The sequence below is a fragment of the Chaetodon auriga genome, chromosome 2 (assembly GCF_051107435.1).
Source record: "Chaetodon auriga isolate fChaAug3 chromosome 2, fChaAug3.hap1, whole genome shotgun sequence".
NCBI classification, from domain to species: Eukaryota; Metazoa; Chordata; class Actinopteri; order Chaetodontiformes; family Chaetodontidae; genus Chaetodon; species Chaetodon auriga.
Window position 1 is genome coordinate 2873660 of NC_135075.1, and position 19944 is coordinate 2893603.

Genomic DNA, 19944 nt, shown 5'->3' on the forward strand with positions numbered 1-19944 from the left:
GTTATCAAAATGGTCATCCATTCATTTTCTTCAATCAATTTATCAGTTACTTTCTTTTCCCTTCTAGTTGAGCCACTTTGAGGCCTGTTCATTCATGTATATCAACACTGATATTTCCAACAGACATAGCAAGCATTGGTGCTTAGTCAGATTTAATCCACTTGCAAAATCTTTTATTGTTATGTTGACCATAAATCAACATTTGTAATCATTAGGAAATAAATTCCTTTATTTTGTGCTTGAAAGCCCCCTTTAATTTTTCAATTATGCATTAAACAAGTCCCTTTCAATGCTAAAACAATTTATGTTTAATGGACCAAAATTTTTTCCCAAATGATACCTATGTTTCCTCATTAATTTGTAATATATAATTCCGCATATTTGCAATTCATGGGAGTCATAAATAGAATTCATGGAGTCTAAATAGAAAGGTGTTTAGTGATGGGTGATGAACTTAATTAGGCAAAACTAAATGATTCTTCTCTCCTCTTTGAATAAGCAATCTCTTGTCATGGATAAACTCATGGATAAGTCACTTAAAGTACAGCCTGGCTGATTATACACATTGTGTGGTATTTGTCTTCTTGCTGCCTGTCAGAACCGGGCCAGTGTTTACTCATTTCCTAATCTGTTTCTCTGTAGTCAACAAATTTACACTACATCTGGACACATACGCCAAATACCTGTAAGCAGCAGCAGCCAGTGAACCTGCACAATGATAATATTGCATGAGATTATCTCTTACATATACAGTCAGCATGCCTGCCATAATGATTATGTCGCCTCACCATATGGCTTTTAGCTCTCCATGTATACTTCTTTCTAATGATGACGTTATGTAGTGATAGACAATATTCATATATATTCCTCTGTCACATGTGCTGTCATGTCTGCACTCAACCTTAAAATGTGCAAACAGTTCTTCTTTTGTACCAACATCTTGTCTCACCACTCAAATGGAATGGTCTCTCTTGGAATGGTCTGTTTCATCATTCCATTGGGTCATGCTTCAGCAGTCTATACATCCTCAAGATACTGTATGTAATGCTGCAGCACAGGACATGTCCCTCAATGGCAGAAAAATCCCTCATGGCCCAACTAAGCTGCTTATATACATCAGCAGCTAATGCAAAGAGAGGCCATATATAGTGCATCAATAGTTGTCATATTTACATTAATATTTATACAGACAATGTGCAAGCAGGCCAGGGCAAAACATTTTCTGAATGCAACCATCAGGATGCTGCTTTGTTCAAATATTGGGTATATCATTGGAAAAAGTTGTGTGTTAACAGGGCAAGCGAAAGCCTTTTTGCACCCAAAAAAATTTATAGAGCTACAATCCTCTTTTTTTTTCTTTTTTTTTTTTTGCAGATTGAAATTTAGGAAGAAAATAATTTTCATTACTAAAATAAGCAATTAATATGACAGACACTTGAATTAAAATCAACCAAGGAACCATAAGAAACGTAATAGTTTAATATGCTTATTATGCAGCCCTACTTAGGAGCAGTTTATTCAGTTAAACTTTAGGCTGGATATGTGTGTTCCATCATAAGTCATTAACATTTTGCTGCATAGTTAGTCATCAGCTTGAAAGGAGCTTCACATGTTCTTTGACTTATCAACTTTTATCATGACCCATATAAACATACACTTCATCAAGAATTATATACAGTTCACTGAAATACGAAATGTACAGTAGTGAAAAGATAGTACAGGGCTTAAAGTGCAAGCTGTATCAGCACCAGAAAAAAGAAAAGAAAGAAAAGAAAACACTATTATTATCATTCTAGTGACCACAGAAAGCAAAGCATTAAAGAGCGACTTCTGATAATACCGACAGAAGAGAGACCTCTGAAGGTTCCGCAAGGATCCCTTCCTCCCTCCAGTCACAACAAAGAGGCGTCGCCAACGTCACTTACTGACGTCGTGTTGATTTTGAGCGGAGAAATTATTTATTTATAAACTGACGTAAGGGCGCTAAATCTAAAATAAACCGTGAATAAAATGTGAAAATACATAAAATATTTTGGTGAAGCAGCTGCACGCATGAAAGGTTCGATAATATTTGACCTTAACACAATAAACTCGTTACGTTAGCGTCAGGTAGCGTTAGATGGAAAATGCAGGGAAAATGTCTTGCTAACACCGGTCGAGCTAGCTACATTTGAGCTAGCTAGCTAGCATTAGCACGAAGGTAGTCCTTACTCCTGGCGTTACCCTGTAAATACTGTGTCGTGGTTTATTGTATTTCAACTCTCTGTGTTCCGTTGCTGCAGTGTGTGGTGTAATATGAACACTTTTTTTAATTCGATAGGGTAATGACGGAACTACTAAGCTAGCTGGCTAGGATAAGTAGCACAACATAGCTAACGGTAGGTTGCTTCGTAAGAACCAAGCTATGACCTGTAAAAACTTGTTTAGCCCCTGTTAGCCGGCTATGTTAGCATTCCTGGAAGCAGATTGGCAAACGTTAACGTTAGGCCATTGTAGTGTTATTTTTTTCGACTCATATATCTGACTGTGTGATCAACGTTACATTGTAGGATTATGGCGCCCCGCTTACAGCTGGAGAAAGCGGCTTGGCGTTGGGTGGAAACGGTGAAACCAGAAGAAATCAGACAGGAGCATATCGACCTAGCATATCGCGTCAATCTCCCGGCCTGCAAGAGAGGAACCTGCAGGTACAGTATTAATATTTCTAAACAACATGCCTCTGTCGTGCTACCATGTTCAAGTCGAAATACAAGTAGCAGATGTTAAATTTGATTTTAAAGGTGAGGGGTTAATGCTCAGCTCTGCAGAGGACTGCCACTGTGCATCATAAGTCTGATTGTTTTCTTGCTTGTGGACAAGCTTTCATAGCATGCAGGGCAGTTCTGTAGACTTTGTATGAAAGGTCATGACGATCCTCTCCACTCTTCAATTCAGCATACCACAAAGTAGCTCTAATATACAGGATGGTAGTTTGTAGGCATCACAGTAAGCACTAATTAGTACAGTTGCAATGATACTAAACTTAATTTTGCCCTCTTGGGCTCTGAACAGTGTATAAAAGGCTAATTTTAAGGGGTATATATCTTTGTATGCAAGCCACCATTCAAATGTTAGCTTTTTAGATGGAGTCAGGTGACTTGTCTCCACACAAGAGAGAGAGGTGAACTGAGGTGTTACTTCTAAGGTAGGTACTGGAACACTAAGGTTAATGATGATGACATGTTTTGCAGGAGGAACTGCAAAGGGAATCCCAACTGTCTTGTCGGTATTGGTGAACAGGCGTGGCTTGGGGAGATTGATGAAAACGCTTTCCACAATATCGATGACCCAAATTCAGAGCGACGGGACAAGGTATTTATTTAATAGACCGCACATACTTCAGACTGTTTACTCACCTGTCTGTTCTCCCCATATCACAAGTCTTTCGTAGATGGACTGCTGAAGTCCTGGCAAGTTATCACAAGGCCAGAGGTGGAACAGAATCTAAAGAGACAGTTGATCCTATCTCTTTCTTTCTCTCTGTCTCTCTCTCTGTCTCTGCCCCCTTCCAGAACACATTTGTTGGCCTGACCAACCTGGGTGCAACATGTTACGTCAACACATTCCTGCAAGTGTGGTTCCACAACCTGGAACTGCGTCGGAGCCTCTATCAGTGCCATAACTCCCGAGCACAAGAACACAATATTAAGTCTGGTACAAATGAAAACTAAATACTTCTTTATATTTGCTATTTTCTTGGTTTGAATCAGTGTTTTCAGCAGATTTGTGAATTACTTTATGTTCAGAATAGAATAACATTGTCCAAACAAATATAATGTACATTAGATTGTTTAATATTTTTTGCACAATTTAAAGCAGAAAACACTTAGAAAACACAAACTTCCACCAGTACACAATGTCCAGTTGGATGTTACACACAAAGAAATCACAAACATCCATTTATATCAAATTTCTTATCATTATGATTATTATGTGAACCAGTAGATCTTAAATCTGTTCTCCTGCCAATTTGATTTAGTTGTGCCAAAGGCCAATCCCTCCACAAAAATTCTAATTAATTAATTAATAAGTTCTTCATTCATTTTGCTGACAGACAAACTAACAAAGCAGTAGTTACTGTCTTGTTGGAAGTAACAGTAAACTAAATGTCACCATGTTGTTGTTCTTTTGTTTGCACATCAGCTGTCTTGAGTTTTTCCTTGAATAATTTCACATTATTGTTTAAAATTATTTGACAGTAGCAAAGGCTCATATACATATTGGCTAATGGTGTGTTGCTGAGGCTAGCATGAAACTGCAAATTCACACTCAGTAGGTTTTTGCCTTCTCATGTGATGAAAGGATTTCATTCTCTCAGACTGACATCTCTGTTTTTTTCAGATTACGAGCCTCAGTCCATCTGTGAGCACCTACAATATCTATTTGCACTCCTGCAGAACAGCAACAGAAAGTACATCGACCCTTCAGGGCTGGTCAAAGCACTGGGCTTGGACACAGGACAGCAGCAGGTAACTCACTACATGAAACTCCCCATAATTTTAATCTAGAAATAAGTTGGTTACATACATAAATACAACTGGTTTCACAGTGTCAAAGATGATAGTAGATATATATATTTCACTACGGTACCATTTTCATAGTTTTTCCTCAATGTAAGAATGGTGATCAGACTTTTCTCACTTCTTTGTAGAGCTGAGTGGTATATTACCTCAGTACGTAAATGGTCAAAAATAATATCCATCAGAACTTTTGGGTTGCAGGAGTACACAGCAGAATGAACACAGGATGGGAGCTCTAGCATGTTTATTAATAGTTAGGTTTTTTGAGACATGTTTCCTGTACAGTACATTAAAATCAAACCTTTCATTTTCAGGATGCCCAGGAGTTTTCAAAGCTTTTCTTATCTTTATTGGAAGACACGCTGTCCAAGCAGAAGAACACCAACCTGCAGAATGTCATCCAGCGGCAGTTCTGTGGACAGTTCTCCTACGTTACTGTGTAAGACAACTCAGTACTCAAACCTGACAGTTTATACTTAAATGAAAAAATGTCATATGATAAAGTTTTTGACATCTGAGCTCTTCAGAATCATAAAGAGTGTGGTATTTTGGCAAATGAGGACATTTTCTGTTTAGCCTAGTAGAGAGAAAGAAAGGAGAAAAGAAGAAGGTGGCCAATATGTCCCATTTATAGTACACAGTACACATCTACTGTGTGAAGATGTCTGTGACTTTACAGATAATAGTAGATGTCGACACCTGTTGCAGATGCACAAAATGTGCTGGCTTTATGTCAAAACTGTCACATTTGCCTTATATGACTTGTAGCACAGCCTGTCTTTGCTGATGTATAAATTGAGCCTTGACACCCTCAGGGCGAGGCGAGGTGTTACGCCTTACCTCATAATCGTGACAAATGCATAAGTTGGCCTCTCCACTTTTCACATTAAAATAAGACTGTGTCATATATTTGACTCAGTCATGTCAGATAATGCAAAAATATGGAATACACAAACAGGTAGACTTTTGCAGAGGGGATGTTGTTGTTTTTGATGTTGTTGCTCAGAGAGATGTGCTCTAAGGATATTTTTTAAAAAGTCATGTCTGGCTTAGGTGATTAGGTTTAAACCATTTTTGTTGCGCCATGTTAATGGTACAAACTAGATAACAGGTATTTACTTATTTACTGTTCATAAGATTTGGTTTAGTGAAGGTAATGGTTGTATTTCTTGAATTGGGATCAGAATTATGCGGAGGCAAACAGCTATCTTTGGCTGACTTGATTTTTGGGAGAAATAGGTAGAATTACTGTTGTTAAGTATGTATGTATTTATTTATTTTCAAGGTAAGAAATTAACACCATTGACAGAATAATGTTACACTGCACTCAAAGTCATTTTCTGTGCTGTAGTGGAATCTTTTATCTTGTTTTGGTTGTTTTCCAGTTGTAACCAGTGTGGACGATCATCTGCACTGCAGTCCCGATTTTATGAGCTGGAGCTGAACATCCAGGGCCACAAGAGCCTCACAGAATGCGTCACAGAGTTCCTGAAGGTAGCTTTCATTCCCTGCCACACTGAATGTCTTAACATTTACTCCAGTACGTCATATTTGGGATGAGTGTATTTTGAGTGTATCAACACCTCATAGCACAATTTAGGGTGAAGATAGCAGTGTAGGACACATAGAATATCAGTCTGTAGGCATACACACATCTAGAACTGTGTTTTCGATGAGTGAGAGGAAATATCTTGTTTGAACAGAAGGGGATTTTTGATAAAAGCTTATTTGGATCAGTAGAGCAGGATGCTTGATCAAAACACAGTCATGATTTCAATTCAGGCTACTATGCAAGCTGGGCAGGACATTGATGTCAGTATATCTTAATATGTATATGAAAGAAGTGAAGCTAAATGTAGTGAAAGAAATATTTTTTTACCCAACAAAAATGTGCCAGGGTCGTGGAAATTCAGTGACAAAAACACTGTGCTTGTACCATAAAAAGTTGTGCACTCGGCTCTGTGAAACTTGATTCAAAGATAATAATGATAGTCAAAAGTTGCAGCAGTTAGCCAGCAAACAGCAGATTCATGCTTTACTAAACAAATCTAACTCAATGCTGCAACTGTTTTTGGCTGCTCTAAGTTTATAATCTGATGTTGATGTCAAGCAGCAGTTGAAGCAGAAATAATATACACAATTTTGAGGCCATTCAGTCCATATAAAATGTGCTACACAGAATGTAAAACACAGAATGAAATGAAATCAGTTCACACTTGTGCAGTGTGAATTGGAATTAGATAGTTTTGTGTGTGGGTCCCAAAGTTAAATAACTGCCTCTGAAAATGTCTTGATGTGTTGCTTTCACAATAATCACCCCTCATGCTCCAACTTTGCAGGAGGAGAAACTGGATGGGGAGAACCGCTACTTCTGTGAGAGCTGTCAGAGTAAACAGAACGCCACCCGAAGGATCAGACTGCACAACCTTCCTCCAACCCTCAACCTGCAGCTCATGCGCTTTGTCTTTGATAGGTCAGCCATCCCTTTGTACTGCATTGTGTGAAAAGACATCAATCAAACGGACTGAATCACTTTGTCAAGACAGTATATTCTCTTATTATATACCACAGGTCAGAGTGCATTTTGGTCTTAGTGACCAGTAACTAGTTGCTCATTAACATGCATATTATCGGCATATTGGCTCTGTATTCGTCATTATAAAGCACTTAGTAATGCCTTATTCTGGGGATTAGGGGGTTAGGGTTTCTAGGGTTAGGAGCAGTTTATTAACATTGTAATTGTAATTCAACTTCCTTACTTTGGTACATTATTTCAGAACAATAAACCCCTTGAGATGAACCACCTCATTTTCAAGAGGGTCCTTGACACAACTATATAAAAAATACATTACATAAAGCAAAACAACACAAATACACTCACACATACACAGACAAAAGCTCTCCCAGGCCTAGCCACTCCCACACCCACAGATACCCCTAAAATACCTAAGCACATACAGTAAATGTACAAATCCCAATGCTGTGTCATCGATGTGTGAGTGTGTTAATGTTCATAATGAGCAGGTGGCCACCATCATATGAATGTGTGTGTAAATGGGTGAATGCAGACTTGTCTTGTAAAAGCACTTTGAGTGGTTGTTAAGACTAGAAAACCATTACATAAATACAGTCTGTTTACCATGTATAGTTTAAAATAACCATTTAAAAATAAGCAGCAACCAGTGAAAATGTCTTCTAGATTTAGGTGTTAACCAATTAAGCTACTGATACTTACTATCAATCACCAATAATTACTAGGTTATTGAGGAAGAACTCTTACTAATGGCCTAGTAGTTGCAGAACGGGACCTTTCTAACTGCTTTATAATGACTGATAAAGAGCCAGTATGCTACTGATATGCATGCTAATAAGCAACTAGTTTATGGTGAATAAGGGTACTTTGTTGCCTGCATTCTCATAACAGAACTGACAAAAAACAGTTTTGCTGATTTTAGTTCAAGTACTGATGCTATTAGTGTTTTCTTCCTGTTGGTATGAGAACAAACCGTGTTTTCTTCTTTAGACAAACAGGCCACAAGAAGAAGCTCAACACCTTTATAAGTTTTCCAGAGCAGCTGGACATGGGGCCTTTCTTGGAAGGAAAACAAGGTATTAGCAATGTGAATCTCTGACACATGCGCACACATTCTTTGGTTCTTTGAAATTTGGAAAGCAAGAATGAAATTTTCAGTAGTGCTGGGGGTGAAATGCGGTTAACAGTGTCAAAGCAGGCTACCTTCCAATGGTTACTAAACCTGTATTGGTATTTTCTTGGCAATACACTGCTTCTTTGACTATACTACATTTATCCCCAGGCAACAGAAGACATTTTTTGTTGATGACTCTGAAAAGTAAATGTATTGACATTTGACGCTGTTTCTCCAGACCAGAAGTGTGTTTATGAACTGAGTGCAGTGCTGATCCATCGGGGCATCAGTGCCTACTCGGGCCACTACATTGCCCACGTGAAGGATGCTCGTACTGGCGACTGGTACAAATTCAATGATGAGGAAATTGAGAAGATGGAAGGCAAGAAGCTGCAGCTTGGCATTGAGGAGGACATTGGTGGGTAGTACTAAATGAACACTGTATAGTTCCACATTTCTGAAATCCATAGGTATGTTATGTCATCCATGTTATTTGTTTGTAGAATAAAAACTTTCATCTGCCGTCAAGAAGCTTATGTGTTAAAAAAGTGTTGCCACCATGACAATGGTGCTTTGGTAAAATAAAGAATTGTAAATTAAAGAGTCTTAACCTGAGAGTCATGTCTGTAAATGTATACACTTTCTCAAAGTTGTTGCTCTGTCTTCTTGGTCCCCAGCTGAGACGGTGAAGTCCCAAACACGAAAGCCAAAGTGTAGCAAAGGCTACCACTGCTCCAGAAATGCCTACATGCTGGTGTATAAGGTCCAGGAAGAAGAGAGCTCAGATCCCTCCACGACCAACGTCGAGGTGCCAGGTGAGTAGCAGATTTGTAATTTCATGCAAAACAAATGGCCACCAGACAAGGAGGCAGCGATAAGCTCTGGTTTCTAGCTTTGTTTGCAACAAGGAATCAAGTCATGCCTTGAAAAACATGTTTTATAATAAAAATACAGCCTGGTCCATGTGCCTTTGTCTGATGGTGTCTTCTCCCCTCTGTCCTGGCTACCAGCCTTTCTTCAGAGGTTGGTGGACCAAGACAACCATAAATTTGAGGAGTGGTGCAGTGAAATGGCTGACATGAGAAAACAGAGCGTGGATAAGGGCAAAGCCAAGCATGAGGAGGTGAAGGAGCTCTACGAGCTTTTACCCGCAAAAGACGGTCGGTAAAAACATTCCCTAATCGCCCACAGTCCACTTAACAGAAGCACTAAAGAGAGTGTACATGTTTTCTGTGAATTTCAGTTCAAAACTTACTAAAAGTACAGACAATGTCATCAAAGGACAGCCAAAGGAAGGGGGTGGGGGCGGGCTATTGCTTAACTTATACGAGTGTCTGTAGTAATACTGCTAGTACAAGACAACATCCTACTGAACCAATATGAGTCAGGTGTTGAATGGAAACTATTAGTTGTGTCTGATTCCATAATTTCTATAGTTAACATGTGTTTATATATGGATACATATGAAAAGAATAATATACAAAGAGACAGTTGTTATCACAGAATAAGCCTGGAATTAATGAATCAAAATCAGTGGTCCTGTGTCTCTTGTTTGATGTGTTTCTCTGCCTTCCCTCCTCAGGCGAGCCTTATGAATTTATCCCCCTGGAGTGGTTGAAGAAGTGGCTTGACGATTCCACAGCCACAAAAGAAATCGACAACTCCCTCTTCTTGTGTTCTCATGGCAAACTACACCCTGACAAGGTGGGAGAGTCCAAGAGGGTTTCCCTCCAAGCTGCTCAGCTCTTCTACGAGCGCTACAGTGGAGGGCCGAGACTGGATGGTTAGTCAAATAGAGGACGTGGTCTCCTCTCAACTCATGGCCTTCTGTAAAATGTAGAAAGTTTTAGTGCTTCCAGTTCACTACACTATACACAGAAGTAATTGTCATAATGATCAGTTTAAAAATCCTGAAACTCATCAAATCAAATATGTACGCATTTAATCAACTTTAAGCACCCTCATAGTTGTATGAGGTATGTTTGAGACTTAAGGAGTGAACACATTGCTAATGAATCACTGAAAACAGGACATCAGGAGTTAATTGAAACATCACAAAAGGAAAACTGTGGTTGAATTTGCTTTTCTGTATTTCTGTCTTTTTAGGAAATACTGTTGTTTGTGGTCAGATTGGAAACTTGGATCTCCAAGCCCATCTCACAATCTAGAAATGTCTCTCACCCAAACTGTTCCTAAAACCACAATATCTGTGTGATACCTCTTTACATACCCTACTTTTCTGTGCGTCAGGCTCCTCTCTGTGCAGAGAGTGTGTTGGCCAGCGATGCAGGGTGTTGCGGCTGAAGAACCAGCTCAATGAAGACTACAAGGAAGTCTCCAACCTGGTCAAACGCACACTCAGGTAAACACCCTCAGGATAAATGTTTGCCTAATGGATTGTTGTATTGTGTATCATGTAAAATTTAGCTCAAATGATATTTAAATAGCTCTTCTCAGACATGAGAAGCCCTTTATATTGATATGATTTTAATTTACTGTCGGACCTAAAACATTTGTGTATTACTTTCAACATGGCTGTACAGACAAAAGAGAGAGATTAAATACATTCAGGCTGAGGTCACTTTGGAGTGACATTTAGTTTGCAGTAGGCATTCATCATCACAAACAATACAGATAGTTGACAACCTTGATAAAAGTGCACAATGCTCCAGTAATCAGGACGTCAAAAGAGAAAGATAACAACAAAAACTCAAATTAATAACCACTAGAATCAATAAGGTAAAATGCAGTTAAAGAAAAATAAAATAAATAAATAAACATTGCTTCTATAGCATCTGTTCAGAGTTGCAGTTACTTGTTCATCTGAGTGATGGCTGCTGGAACAAAGCTATTTTTATACCGCTTTGTTCTACACCCTGGGACTATAAACCTCCATCTAGAAAGAAGCTTACATACACTGTGCAAAGGGTGGGAGTCACTTAAAATTGATTTGTTTATCTGCTGTCACTGGATTAGGCTGTGACACCAATCAGCCTACGAGGCCATTTATATCAATTTGATTCAGAGAGTTTTTGTTCTTTAATGGATGTAAGTTTGTGTGTGCGCATGTCTTCTAAAATCAATTATTATGTCTTTGGTTTTTGATATGTTTAATAGAAGATAGGACTTGTCTCATTCCTGGCCAACAGTAACAACAGTCACCTACATACTGTAGAGTGGTCCTGTTTTCACACCTGCTCTGACACATATTTGCGTAGAGAATAAATAAAAGGGGCAAAAGCACATATCCTCATGCAGAGCCAGGAGTGAACTTGATAAGACAGAATTCCATTTACCCTCACTGTTTGTGTCCTGTTTGTAAAAAAGTCAAATTAATTAGTCAATTAAAAAACAACAACCAACAAATTAAAGTCCAGCACCAGACCAATCTCAAGTGTTTAAAAGCAGGTTATATAGGTTTCATGCCAGACCTAGCTGAGCCAACATTCTTTGCAGCCCTTTTTGTCCTCCAGTTCAGATTTCTAATTCTGTTTTACACACTGCTTAAAGATGACTTTCTTTTTCTGTATGCTGGACTTAAGGGATTTGGCTGACCATGGTTTGTTGTTAGGGTAAATTTGAAATCGCTTACAAGGAATGATCCTGTCCCTAAAAAAGGCAGCGTATGAGCATGTTGTGTACATCAACAAGTTTGTCCAAACCATTGCCACGAGACTGTTTAAATATGTCCTAGTCAGTGCAGTCACAACATTCCCTTCAGGCAGATGAATGTAACCAGTAATTTTTAATATATTGTATTTTGAAAGTATTGCCAACATTTGCAGCGTTACATCTCTGTTGTACTGTGTACCAGCCTGGCAGGCAGCCCTGGTGTGGTTTCAGGCGAGCAGCAGTCTAAACAAAATCCACAAAACGACATGATAAAGAAGGTCCATTTTAGATTAGCAGTGCTGGGAACGCTCAATCCTCACAACACTCAAACAATTCATTGACAAAAAAAAGGAAAGGATGCACAAAAGCATTTGAGGCAAGTATGAAATATTAACACTAGGATGTCAGACTCTCACTGCTGGTTGCTGCTAAGATCACTGTAATTAATGTATTGTGTCAACCATTGTCTCTTATGCACAAAATCAGTTTAATATGAAACACTCTGAAAGAGTTGTCAATAAAAACTATTTTTCACAAAAAAGGTTAAAAAACCCATGCAACAGCAATCTGACCAGTTGTCAGTCCATGTATTTCCAGTCCGCATTCATCCCAACTGTGTGGATAAGGAACTGAATATCCAGCATAACTCTTAGCATTAATGTCCTGTCACTCAGTGTTTGTGCACTGATGGACATAAGAATAAATCACACTGTAATATGACAAAAGGTAAGTGAAAAGGTATCTGCAGTTTTACTATTAGAAGTGGTGGTTCCTCAAGGCCTCAAATGATGTTTTGGGATCCAGTCTGTGAGAGAACAGAAAACCTTCTATCCTTACTATCATAACTTTTCTAATGCAGCAGTGTCTCCCTCCCTCCCTGTTATGCAATGTTAGATTTTCCACGTCTGAAAAGGGCAAAAGATTCCAAGTTAATTAGGGGTGATTCAGAAGATGCTGCAATTCCTTAGTAAGAGAAAACCTAAGTCCTCAAGGGGGCAATACAGAATCATTATCTAATGTGATTATGGGTATTTATCACCCTGTGTCTGTGTTTCAGTGGTGAGGGCTACTGGGTGGGCAAAGCATCTCTGCGTAGCTGGAGACAGTTGGCTCTAGATCAGCTGGAGGAGGATGAACACGAAACAAAACACAGCAACGGGCAGACAAATGGACAGGGACCACACACCACTGGCAGCAAAGGTAAGAGGAATGAATGTGATTTTGTTTCTCTGTCTGTGTCTCATGCTTTCTTTTTTCAATCTGTCAAACCAACTGGAAGCAGAAAGGTGTCTCACACTGCTGCTTTTCGTTACATCATTGTAAATTGAATACGTTTGGCTTTTAGAAGGTGCGCCAGAAAAAAATAACTTATATGTTACATGTAATGACAATTGTTGTACTTAATGATAATTTAAAAATCACGAGATTAATGGATTAGCTGTGCTAGTAGCTTTATGAGGGTGTATTGAGTTAGAGTGGTGCTTTGAGCAAAATGCATTCATTCAGTTTTGATTAAAAAAAATATTGATAGAAATGACATGTTGACCTCTTGATGGTCCCATGGACTGTAAAACAAGGATGTAGTCTCTGTGACATCACCCATAGGTTTTTGAAGAGCTATTGTGAAGCTCAGTGACAGTAGCTGCAGCCATCACCATCATGGCAGTGCCTGACTCGACCAAGCTCTCAGATAATCCAAAAATGGGAAAAAGAGTGGAGCATGGGTGGAGCTGCGGTGGCCAAATGAAGCATCGTTGCCAGAACCTAACCAGTTAGCTGATACTCAAAGTGGCCATGCCCATAATTATGCATAACTTTAAGCCTGAATGTAATTTAAATGAGTTGTACAAGAATTCACCCCATGCAGCTGTCATGAATTAGCTTTGGAGACCAAAACCATTTTTTTTTTGTAAACATGCTTATTTTTTCTGTAATTAAGGGCTTTTTCATATGGGGGTCTATGGGATTGACTACTTTTTGGAGCCACCTCAGGTTGCCATTCGAGGAACTGTAGTTTTTGACACTTCGATGTTGGCTTCATTTTTCAGTACTGTAGATTGCCATTTGGATGGTGCTACATGAAAAGTTAAAGGATCACCAAAGTTATTACAATTCATCCTGAGGGGAGTATGAATGTGTGCACCATATTACACACAAATCCATTCTCTAGTTGACATGATGGTGGTGCTAGGAAGTCAAGGGAACACCAAAGTCAGCAGGGTTTATCCTGTGGGAACTACGAATGTGTACCAAACTTCATGACAGTCCATCTGGTAGATGTTTAGATATTTCACTGATTGAGTAAAAACTCTGACCTGCTGGTGATGTTACAGGAAGCATCATGGGATTATCAAAATCAATGGGATTCATCCTCTGGGAACCATGGATAGCATATTTCATGGCAATCCATCCAATAGTTGTTGAGACAATTCAGATCTCAAATCTATCAAATCTATATCTGTTATATTACAAAAGGACATTGATAGACTGGCTGATCCACATCTACATGAATCAGTGTGTTTGGTGTCCTTTTCATTTTAGTATTAAATTGTACCAGCCAGTCGTCTGGATAGTGAGCATTAACATTCTTGGTGTATTGTTTCATCGTAGAGTTCGGCCCAGAGCTCTCAGAAGGCAACGAGGACGAGATGAAGACTTTCAATGAAGACATTGTCTGCAACCACGGTAGTGTCCCATCATCAGCATTTAGAATGATCTTAGCAAATACTTTAAACAATGACAGGGTACAGTTTTTAAAGAAAAATGTGTTTTTGTTGCTATTACATATGCATGCATAGTTTAATATTTCAATGTGTTGGTTCTTAAATATGTTCCTGCTGTAGGGAGGCTGAGTATTCTCGAGACTGAACGGAAGCTGGTATCACCTGAAGTTTGGACCAAGCTGAGGGCATACTTCCCCAGAGCCCCAGAATTCACCCAAAACCAAGAGTCCTGTCAGCAGTGCCTGGTGAGCAGACATTGACAAACCTTCCAGTGTAGCACTTATCCCTCACTTGCATCTTTCATCTGCAAGGTGGAATTACACACCATATCCAGCCATTGTGCCATAGGTGCTGCCATAGTTGACTTATAGCCCAGACTTGGATGTCACCACTTTATAGTGTCACTACAACATTAGATGGACATTAAAAGGCTGTTACCTTCTTCTGTATCTGCTGCAGTGCAACCATAAATAGCTTTGCAGATGGTTTTGGCAGCCACAGTATGTGTCATAATAGTGTGAACCATAGGGTTAGTTGTGGAATTAAAACTTTCCGTGTTGTGTGTCTAGACATTAGAGCAGGAAGAAAAGGACAATGAGGCAGTCAGTAAGATGATGGCCCTGGACCAGAAGAACCAACTGCTCAACCTCTTCCATGAGAAGAACCGGCCAACACTCACCAAGTGGCCTCAGGTAAACACAAAGTCAGGTGCCAGTCAGTCATGCTACCTCTTCACACCAATGAGGTTTTTGAAAAAGGCAAGTTGAGATTGATGCCTGTGGGAAATATTGGCATTCTGCAGCTGCAATGTGGAAATGACACCTTGTTTGTCTCTCCAGGGCACAGATGTGCTTTACATAGTCCCTCTTTTTTTTGTGGATGAGTGGAGAAAATTCATCAGGTATGTTTGTTTCAACAATGAAATGAAGGCAGTGAAACTATTGTGTGTGTTGTCACATTGTTAAAATAAAGTTTGACTCTGCACTAAAGAATGGGATCAGAGTTTGGCATTAACATCAGCTGCATGTTATTAGGAGTGGCTAAAACCAATTCTTGTTTATTGAGTTTGCATTAAGGTCGACCCTTGCGTATCTGACTTGGCCAGTCCATAATGATGTTGAATATGACTGGCAGTAAAATTCCCCATCAATCTTTCAATGGTAATTTTTCTCCGTCTGTTTTTTATTTTCCAGGAGGCCAACTAAATCCTCCCCAGTGTCTAATGTGGGCAACACTCTGCTGCTCTGTCCACATGGAGGCTTCATGTTCACCTACGATTCCCTGATAAATGGAGATGCACAACAGTGAGTTCTGCTTATTTAATTGATCAATAGCATTTTTCAGTGAAAAAAATCTAATACATACATACATCTCAAAAATGTGAATCAGATTTTTCCATCAGAATTGTACTTCTGACAGAATTAGCTTCACTACCCATTGTTACCCATCCTAAACCCAAAACCCAGTGAGACCATATTTGCCCGATTATGTTTACATGCATCATGCATGCACATAGTCTTTGCACAAATCAGAAGAAGCAGGATAACTGAGCTGTTGTGTGATCAGAAAATGGTCAGTGTTCATCTCAAACTGGTCAAGTCAAATTCAAATCAAGAAAGCTGCACATCTTTTAATTGAACTGGGAAGGTTACAGGAATAAAGTGAATATATGAAGAACCATAAGTTGAAATATGACTGACAGGACTGCTGTGGTCTCATGTTGTGCTGTTTGTCCTGCACAGTATAGCTCTGCTCTGGCCCAGTGAATGGGACGTGATCAGCAGACTCTTCATTGTAGACCAGCCAATCTCCATCCACTGCTTCAAACAGACCACATCCAGTGGTCCCACCACTCAGTACACAACTCAGCCTGGTAAGAGTGCAAAGTTAGGGAAAATGGTTCATCTCACATGTTCACGGCTCTATTTTAAAATGTTTATTGTAATACACTTAAAGTAATTCTCTACTCAGAATCTATTTTTGAATATCAAACATTCGCTGCCTGTAGGCTTCAAGGGTGGCTTTTCATAACTTGTTCCTTTGAGGAGGGCAGCATCTGTAGTCAGCTTGGACTCAGCCGTTATAAAGGAGTGCAGTAGTGAGTGTGGTTTACAGTGAGAACACGCATAAAAATGTCCTTAGAAGCTGAAGTGGATTATGTAGGAGGAGATGAGCATTTCAATGGACGCTCCTGCAGTTTGATACTGAAACATTTTGGGTAGAGTTGCTTTTTTTGGCTTCTCAATGTCCCTGATCCATTTGATATTGATATGTGTGTGTTGATGTGTTCAGATCTGTGTTGGGAGTGCAGAGAGAGCTTCCTTTTCCAGCAGCAGAGGGACCTCAGAGAGTATACCCAAGCAACCATCTACATCCGCAAAGTCATTGAAGACAAGCGGGTATGAAAAACAAGTCACTGTCTGTATTTTTTCACTAAATGTCTCAAATGAGATCCACAGATTTCCCATCGTTGATGCAGAGTATTAACTAACTTGGTGTTTTCACATTGTCCCCTGCAAAGATGATAAAGGAGGCAGCTCCGGAACTGAACGCCAGCAGCTCTGAGGCTGAGGAGGAGAAGGAAGAACATCCAAAGGTGGATGGAGAGAGAGACCCAGACTTCAGCCAGGTGAAGTCCATTACCACACTGTAGCTGTAAATGAAAGGATGCTGCCACACATCTGTTCATCTGTCTTTGTTTTCTCCTCGGCAGCTGTTTTTTCTCTTTCGCCACAATTTCTAGTTTTCTTTGATTGTACTGCTACAGGCACCATGGGAGTATCAATTGTTAAACAGTTGAGTAACAACGACAGTCAAAGCAGCAGAACACAGAGATTACCTTCATGTTTAGCATTTTTAGTTTGATCAAAATATGCGGTCTGGGGACTGTCTTGACAGACTTTTTGCTATTAGCAAAGATGAGAAGTATCTCCTATTATCAGCCCTAATAGCTCATAATCACATTACTTTTTTTCAGTCAGAAGATGGTGCAAAGCGGCTAAAGTTGAGTGACAATAGTGCAGCATCATCAGCTGTTGTTCCTGTGACCAGTGTGACCAAAGCAGGTGGAATCAGAAGAAGCACCCGGCACAGGAAGCTCAGAGGAGAGAAAGCACTCATTGTTTCAGCCAATCAGACACTGAAAGAGCTTAAAATACAGGTGAGAGCTCCAAATTACCCACTACAGTCCTGGATTGTTGGATACAAGCCTGAAGCATTTAAAATGATGAAGAGTAAGTGTTTTATGACATCTTGAGGTTGGATAGAGTGAAGATTGTCCACATGAACCGGTTGTTAGAGCATCAGTAATTCTACACAGGCATTTGGAAGCCCTCAACCAGACCTGATACTGATACTATGAATAGCATTTTGTAACAGAAGTACTGTGAATCTTGTAATTACTCTACATGTAGTAAGTAGTCTGTGTTCACTCTGCTGTGCTTCTGACCCTGTAGATTATGCACGCCTTCTCTGTGGCTCCGTTTGATCAGAACCTCTCCATTGATGGAAAAAGTCTGACGGATGACTCAGCGACTCTGGGCAGTCTGGGTGTCATCCCTGAAAGCATCATCTGCCTAAAGGTACTTCTACCTCTGTTTTTGAATAGAAATCTTAACCACTGCAGCTTTAATCTGGGCTCCCATCACATCATCCAGATGGTGAATGCAAACATCCTTTTAATCCAAACATTCTTTCCATTGTTTCCTTACAGGCTGACGAGCCAATAGCAGACTATGCTGCAATGGATGATGTCTATCAGGGTATGTAGCATCATCATCAACCCCCACTACAGCTGCTACATGACCTTGATTTAAATAACAAAAAGCTTGATTATGATAATACTGTTTTCTCATATGAAGTTGTCTACTTCCTTCACAGTGAGAATGCCTGAAGAGGGATTTAAAGGTGAGTCTTCTTTTCATTCATTTGCTTTGAAAGGGGTTTTGTCTCCATCCATTGCAAAATTAGCATTTCTGTTATTTACAGTGATGCATTAAAACTGAGAGGGACGACTGATAATGAGACTATATTCACCTCATTATTCTACTTTAATTGCTGAAAGACGTTGGCAGCAGTTGAGAGGTGTGGAACCAGGCTGCAGAAGGACACAGAGGGGCACTAAACTTCAGTGTTAACATGGATCAGTTCACACACTCACACACACAGTTGATTCTTGTGAAGGATTTGACCTTATCTTTAAAGTTCGATATCGAAGCTCAATAACCTTTTTTGAGTCAGTCGTTCTGTGTCTGCTCTGCTGAGTGCTGAAAGTTCACCAAATGCTTGATTATTCACAGTGAGATTATTTTGCAAATGAAATCACAGTTTTGTGTCTTACTGTGTTGGGTGCTGTTTGCAGTGTCGTTTTGTTTTTTTTTTGTATTTTTTGTGGTTCTGATGATTTGATCGATCCTTTCTGTCCCTCTCTGCAGGCACTGGGCTTCTCGGGCACTGAGGAAAGCTGTGCTGTAGCTATGCTTGAATTGGATGAATAACTGATGGAAGTTTTAAAAAGGCTTGAATTTGTCAAGTGTCCATATATAAATAAGTGCTTTAATTTGTTTTTTTACGTTTTGAGTAGGCTTTCTTTAATAAAACTGTGACTTTGTTGCAAAGCCGCTGTTTTTCTCTACATGAGGTTAGCTGGCATTTGATATTTAAACTTCCTAATCATTCTGAAGGACTTCCTGGTAGCGCCTCTGCCTGACTGATAGAAACAGGTTGAGGAAGCTAGGTGGATCTATTTTATTCTGAGGCTTGGCTTCAATTAACTTCTACTGTTACTCAAGAAAATGGGCTTTGTTTTTTGACTCTTAAATTATGGCAGAAGAAAATTTCAAGACAATGTTCTTTCTTTCCATTATGTGGAAGCTTGTGTTCTCACTGCAGAGTTTTCAGGTTTGTCAAAAGAATGCACGAGTAACTGTTAAGTATTACAAATATAACTGCTCTTAATGTTAGAACATTTATTACCTCTACAGCAAATCTATATCCATATACTCCATGTGGCATTTAGAGATACATAGCTACACGGTATGTACATATAGAGGCTGATTCCTGCAGAAGTTCCAGCAGTGCAAACCTTGAGAGTTGGAAGTAAGAATCAGAATGCAAGCAGTGATATGTCTTGTTCTTTTCACTGTTATTTCCTATGGACAATAAAGTTATTTTCAAAGCACCTTGTCCTCACTCGTGTAGTTATTAGATTCAATAGATTGCCAAATAGAATGTGGTATTTGTGGTTCAGTCTTTATTAGTGGAACTCAGTGGCATTTGGATTCTTTCAGTCATATCAGCACCTGTGGAAATCATTCTCAGCGAGTCAGTAGTCACTGTGCCAAAAGGCTTTATCTTCCACTGCTGAAACTCATTTCCACGTTTAAACTTTACTCACATTTACAG

The 19944-nt window shown here is 39.4% G+C and overlaps 1 protein-coding gene across 4 annotated transcripts; it reads left to right on the top strand.

The window, feature by feature from the left end:
- The first annotated feature begins 1902 nt into the window (after positions 1-1902).
- On the top strand, positions 1903-19720 carry usp48 (ubiquitin specific peptidase 48). Of its 4 annotated transcripts, none has more exons than XM_076749765.1 (28): positions 1903-1974; positions 2550-2687; positions 3231-3351; positions 3552-3693; positions 4381-4508; positions 4874-4998; positions 5945-6053; positions 6899-7032; positions 8083-8168; positions 8445-8624; positions 8884-9021; positions 9217-9366; positions 9789-9989; positions 10457-10568; positions 12876-13018; positions 14429-14503; positions 14662-14786; positions 15111-15233; positions 15381-15442; positions 15735-15845; positions 16284-16414; positions 16834-16940; positions 17063-17170; positions 17519-17701; positions 17997-18122; positions 18254-18302; positions 18421-18447; positions 18975-19720. In XM_076749765.1, exons 2-28 carry the CDS (start codon positions 2554-2556, stop codon positions 18995-18997), a joined length of 3153 nt encoding a protein of 1050 aa, XP_076605880.1. In that variant the 5' UTR covers positions 1903-1974; positions 2550-2553; the 3' UTR covers positions 18998-19720. The 4 variants fall into 4 exon arrangements, 3 of the variants coding, with proteins under 3 accessions (XP_076605880.1, XP_076605872.1, XP_076605888.1); XM_076749757.1 differs by having other exon boundaries at positions 1920-2059; XR_013078216.1 differs by having other exon boundaries at positions 1930-2059; positions 16289-16414.
- The last annotated feature ends 224 nt before the right edge of the window (positions 19721-19944 follow it).

What these genes read in the sequence shown, in the direction of transcription:
- usp48 (XM_076749765.1), top strand. Translation starts at nt 2,554, where the DNA reads ATGGCGCCCCGCTTACAGCTGGAGAAAGCGGCTTGGCGTTGGGTGGAA. An exon ending in TGGCATTGAGGAGGACATTG is followed by an intron (nt 8,625 to 8,883) that starts GTGGGTAGTACT and finishes CTTGGTCCCCAG; the next exon opens with CTGAGACGGTGAAGTCCCAA. An exon ending in CACTCACCAAGTGGCCTCAG is followed by an intron (nt 15,234 to 15,380) that starts GTAAACACAAAG and finishes TTGTCTCTCCAG; the next exon opens with GGCACAGATGTGCTTTACAT.